Here is a 6,000-nt window from a genome sequence, read left to right on the forward strand (position 1 = left end):
TAGAACATTAAGTTGTTAATGTTCTGATAGTAATTGATGAGGCAGCCGTACCCTCAGCAGGTCTGCCTGGATACTCATGACCAAAGTGCTCACCTGGCGAGTTCCCCCCATCTCCATTCAGAGAAACCAGGTGAAGCTTGCACAACACATTTCACAGGTTTTGCTCAGATATTTCACACAGAATTGTATACATTTTGGAATATTGTGCAACATGCAGTTTCTGTATATGTGTTTCTTTTTCTTCCAGGTTTGTGTATTAGACCTACGGAAATAGCGCTACTAGTTGGAAGCCATGGACCGACTATGAATGTGTACATAGCCAAAATGACTGTCCCTGACCCATGTACTGCTATAGTCCCAATTGAACCATGGCCAGTCCACTACAGCCAAACGTAAAAGAAATATATACATATACTGTATATATATTAAAAAAAAATAAAAAAAATAAAAAAAAAAAAAAAAAAAAGGAGGAAAAAAAAAAGAGAAAAATTACACCCTGAAGAGGATGACAGAGTTTTGTCACAGCTTGTGAATCCTGTTCACCAAGTGCTGGAATCTGCTGTGCCCCAAAATAACATTTAAAGGTTTTGGATATGAAAAACAGAAGAGAGAGCGAGAGAGAGAGAGAGAGAGAGAAAGATACTGTATACAGGAGCAGACCCATATACATACCAAATGCAGAAGATACTAATGGCAGCCTTCATTACCCCTTCCCCCCGTTACATCCATTCTGACAATGGATTGTGGGGTAGTTTTGTTTTTCTTCTCAGTAGTTGAGCAGTTTGTGCGTACAGAGCAAATGGACTTCCAGAAATCTGCAGCAGTAGGGTTTCTTTCTTTGCTTTTAAGCATCGGGTTTTCTGTTTTGGTTTGGTTAAGTTTACGGATGCATGAAGTAAGGGAGTGAATTAGTTTCTTGTTTGTTTTTTTTCACCTTGGATAAACGTGTTTCTTTGAAACATATTTTAATGCATTCTTTGAAGAGGTAGGTTGAACCTGAAAATGTTTGGTACATTTTGTGGCTCCCAGAGCACAATTTTGTGAACAGAGGGAGGGTGGAAAAGGGATTAGAGAGAGAGAGGGAAGGAAAAAAACCCCTTTTTTGAGGTACTGCTCACCTACAAAGTATGACAGTAGTGGGTATAATGCTATGTTTTATTTTCTGGTGACATGGCTGAAATGCAGTAGTTTCTTATTTGGGACATAATTCTGCCAAACTTAAGAACAGAAGGGCACTAAAATAAAACAGAAAAGAAAAATACAGGGATGCAAAAAAAAATAAAGGAGGATAAAATGCATCTTCTGTTGCTTTAAGACCATAGCTAAAATATGGTTAAATTGTGCACTATTGTGAAAAGGAGCAAAGTGTAGTTGGGGGATCATTTTTAGGAGGGTAAGATCTTTCTGGACAAGGGTTCATGCCACAGCTTCTCTGAGAGTTGCCCGTCATTATTTGTAGGAGCTTAGATGTATAATTGTAACCAAACTCCAGTATTAAAAGTATCTCATGTAATTTTTCTTTATTAAAATAAAATCTTTGGCATATATTTGATAACACTGCCATTAAGAGGCAAAATGTTTACTACCTTAGATTTTAAAAAAAGAAAAATCTTAAACAGAGGACTTGCTTCAAGTTTATTTTAATAGCAGTGATTCAGCTTATTTAAAAGATGAATACTTGCACTAATTCCCCTGCTGCTCCAGTCCTGCAGTTTATTGTATCTTGTGACTACATTTTTTCCAAATATAGGGTAGATGTAAGCTGCTATTTTTTTAATAATCACTACTATATAGTGTCTTTTACTCTGTTTACAATATCAAGTATTTTTCTTACAATGACAGATGTATATGGCAAACCTTTTTCTGCTCATGTGATTAAAAGTATACCGATAGTGATTTTATTTGTAAATGATAGCATGAGGTTGTGTTTACGCGTATGTGTAGTTGAAAAGGTTGCATCAAATCTTGCATAAGATTCCAAGAGTGTAAATTTATAAAAAGAGAGGTTGTCAAATTAACGTCACAGGCATTTACTTAAGGAATGGTTTATATTACAGAGCTTTGCAAAGTTATCAGTTTTATAACACTATTTCAATCACAAATAATTTTGTGGCTTATGATTGCTAGTCTCTAACCTATTTTTTTTTCAGTTTTTCTTTTTACATTTTTTTTATTTCCCCCTCCAAGTTAGGTATAAATTGATTTACTTCAGATAATGCAGCTTTGACATTTTAACCATCGTTCTTTAGGCATTGATTTCTGCTATTTCCATGGAATAAACACGACTTGAAGCAAGTCTGAGTTTGGCTAAGGTAGGGTAGCAATTTGCCAGTGGTAAGGAGAAGTCAACAATCCATTCTTTATATATACCCCAGGAATATACTACTATCATACACAGCATTTAAAAACAACAAAAAGTCGTATCTGTAGAGACAGTCATCTGTGTTGGTTCGGTGCCAGCTGTTTTTAGGGTTTTGGAACATGTTACAAATGTTTAGAGCAATTACCCTGTGAGTTACAATATGTAGGAAACCTAAGATACTGAGTGTCTGGCACTTGAAATATTGCTTTTCTTGCTGGAGGTCCATGACTGTGGCTGACCTCTGTCATTTAATGATAAAAAATAAAATTCTGTGCAATAATTTTAAACTGTGCTCCCAGGAATAGACACAAATGTTTTGAGTATGTTTAAGCTGCATTTTTCGTTTAGCAATGCATTTGTCAATTGCACTGAATTTAGACCTGAAAGTCAGAAGTGATTCTCGATAGTACTTTTGTATTTTAATATGGACAGTTTATTCATTTTCATAAAAGTTATCGGATGATTCTTTCAGCCCATCTAAACAACTGTGGTGGAATTCTTTGACGTAACTGCAAATCACACAGCCATGTTTTTAGGGTATTGCCATTTTCCTCTTTCTCAATCATCAGCTCTTTTGGTTGTAATTCTAGTTGCTCAAGCATAGTATCACGTATTCAGAAACAGATAAAACAGCATTTCGGTATCACAGGTCCAGGGTTTTCAGATGCTTGAAGCACAGTCCAGCGGGACCGTCCCGTCTGCTGACTGGAGCGCTCTGGACACGCAGGCTGAGGCCCCAGCCTGGTGTCGGTCAGCAGAGCCCCACGGTACTGGAGTGGCGCCAGTTTCCACCAGCAAAGAGATCTGGTCAACTGGTGTTTTATTGTTGTCCTTTCCTAGCATGCCACAGTGCTGCTCCTGCTCACACCTCTTCTCGCCTCTTGTTTCGTACACCGCTAAACGCGTGCGTGCCAGGTGCGCTGGGTTCTGTGGTTACGTGAAGCAAGAAGAGAACCATGACATTAATTATTATCTTTTATAGCACAAAGACCTCGTATTCAACGGCGAGGTAGACTATCCAGATTGTTCCTTTAAATTGAGTATGCCAAATGTCAGTAGGACCCTGACTTTGTATAAACGTATGTGCGGCCTGACATACTGAGTAATTCTGCTGCACCTGTTCTCCAGGCATAAAGGCAAACGTGTGCGTAAGCCTTTGCATACGTTACAATTCCTATTTTTTCCAGTTCACCACGTTAATGGGCAAATATCCAAACAGAGGATGAAAGGAAGGGGAAAAACTGGGCTCAGAATTAGTGATGGAATAAGAAATGAACTGCTCTTGAGTCTGCTGTCTTTCTATGCATCCATCTCAGCATCCCGTTTCTCATTTCTGCATAATTAGGTCCAAGTTTCTGTAGAATTCGTCTTTTTTCTATTTTTACTTTACCTTTTTCTGCATTTTTAAATTGATGTAAAGATTCCCAACCAGTGGACTTCTTAGTGTAGTTAAGGGAATATCTAGGTCCTCATAAAAGCTTTTTTAGACTCTTTGTAATGTTGATAAACTCAGTTTATTCTGGGGCTACAATTGTGCAGGGTTATTTAGCGTGTCTACTAGATGATTGGAAATCTTACATGGAACACTAAAAGTGCCTCTTTTTCTGGGTTGGGTGGAGGGAGGTAATAGTTACCAGAGTCAGAATGACATGGCATTTTGAAGCATGTTTCTTGATTTCATGACACTTTAATGCATCTTGAGAGAAAGGCCAAAGATTTCTACCCATTTTAATTAATTTTCATTTTAAAAGCACTCCTTTTTCCTTACACTGCTTACCTCATGCTAGGGTATTTAATAGGACATTGTACCTTTGAAATGTTCTTTGTGTTTAGGAAGAATGGTAGGTGGCATAGGGTGGTTGTGCCAGTTTGCCTACGGAGCAATCTTAGCAGCCCATGCGTTTAGTTCTGCTGAATTGAAGGAGTTTCATTAAAATCACAAACTGGGTTTTTCGACTTGTAAATAAAAGGTTGTATGTTTTTGTCTGTTTAGCGAAGAGGAGCCTTGGGACCCGATTTTTTTTTTTTTGTGTTGTTTCCAATCTTTACTTAACCAGAAATCCCATTGTCTTTCACTTCAGGAGGAAACCTTGCCAGAATAAGCATTGGAGGCATTGGGTCTGTGTAATATCGCACCGCGTAGGTTAAACGAGCAACATCTCACCCCACCCAGACCCCCGTTGGCCTCGGGGGGGTTTGCCAGAGCAGGGCCTGCCGGGTTCAACCCGTGTTCCTTTGTCACTGACAAGCGCCATCGCTTCTCCCTTCGCAAAGTCCCCTAGAGCCGTTCCCCGGGGGGCCGGTTCCACACTCTCCAGAAGTCTGAAGAAAGCAGAAGCAACATTGTGGCATGTTCGAAGCAAATATGGCTTCGGGAGGCAGCAGTAAACCTCCGCCGAGATCCCTGACGTGGCCGTAGGGAGAGAGCCGTGGAGCCGCCTCGGCTTCTCCCTGAGAGCGAGCTCTGAAATCCCCGTTGGCCGCAGCGCCCGCGCTGCCGGTCTGGCGGGAGGCAGACGAACCAGGAAAATCTGCCGTTTCTTGCAGATTTAGTGTTAATAGTGCTTCAGATCAGTAGTTTTGAGTACATAATTTGCTTTCTCTGCCTTTAGGTTTGAAGCTTGACAATAACTTGAGGCATGTTTTTGTGTTTCCTTTTTTTTTTTTTTTTTTTTTTAAAATAATCATTCATTTTTACTTCATAATGTTTTTTGACATTTGTGGGTAAATACAAGAAAACAGTCTGCATGTTGTTGCTAGTCCAGTTGTACTTTGCGATCTTGTCCTCAACAGACTGCAGTGTGCAGAACAGTAATTCTAGAATACAGAAGTAATTTTCTCTCTCTCCTGACATTGACATTGTAGTTGTAATGGTTTCATTTGGAGTTACAAATCCTTTGGGTCTAATTCTGTGAGCCTACCTATAGCACTGGATTAAAATGTCTGCATCATTTCTTCAGTTATCCAGTTAAATTACAACTGTTGTAAAAGTGTAAACCAGCCCATGACAGTTTTTTGTACTTGTTTAAAGGACTTTTATTGTTCAGTTTTCATGATTATTGTCTAAAGAAGACTGATATAGATGTTCTATACTGTCCTGGACCATGTTAATTACACTTTATGATGTATTTTGGTTCTACATCACAATGATTTGTCCCCAAGGCCCTTGTATCCCTTCTAGGCACATTTTCTGTTGCAGTTTCCCTTTGCATTGTATTGCTTTGACAACTGTAATTTGAATCAGATCTGAAAGAGGTCCAGAATAAAATATATTTTGATATTACTTTGACTGAACGTTATATACCAGTAATTTTACGTGCTTGGTACAGAAGATTTACAGGTGACTAAGCTGGGGAAGTGATAGACTGAAGCACTATTTTTAATATTCACTTTGGCACATATTCACATAAGACAATATCTAAGAAGCAGTGGGACAGCTCTGTGCTCTTTGTCTGCCACCATGCACCGCTGTGCCTTTGATATAGACAGACCGATTTCTCACGTGTGCGTTTTCTGAGCTGCTTCTACTCTTACCCACACACTTGCGGAAGAGAAACAGAGGTCAGTGATGCTCACAGCGGCGTGGGAGCCTTGGGAGCAGTGGGAGCAGGCTCCTGTGTGGTGATGCGGTCTCACAT

At 39.5% G+C, this 6,000-nt stretch overlaps 1 protein-coding gene across 5 annotated transcripts in view; it reads left to right on the forward strand.

Moving 5' to 3' along the window:
• Positions 1-5,645, forward strand: part of TBL1XR1 (TBL1X/Y related 1) — a 114,619-nt gene extending 108,974 nt beyond the window's left edge. For all 5 annotated transcript variants that reach the window (XM_065073805.1, XM_065073806.1, XM_065073803.1 and 2 more), the window contains one exon: positions 248-5,645. In XM_065073805.1, the coding sequence (XP_064929877.1) occupies positions 248-274 (27 nt within the window). In that variant the 3' untranslated portion in view covers positions 275-5,645. The remainder of the gene's footprint in view (positions 1-247) is intronic.
• Positions 5,646-6,000: the final 355 nt, after the last annotated feature.

This window comes from Columba livia, chromosome 9 (assembly GCF_036013475.1).
Source record: "Columba livia isolate bColLiv1 breed racing homer chromosome 9, bColLiv1.pat.W.v2, whole genome shotgun sequence".
Lineage (NCBI taxonomy): Eukaryota > Metazoa > Chordata > Aves > Columbiformes > Columbidae > Columba > Columba livia.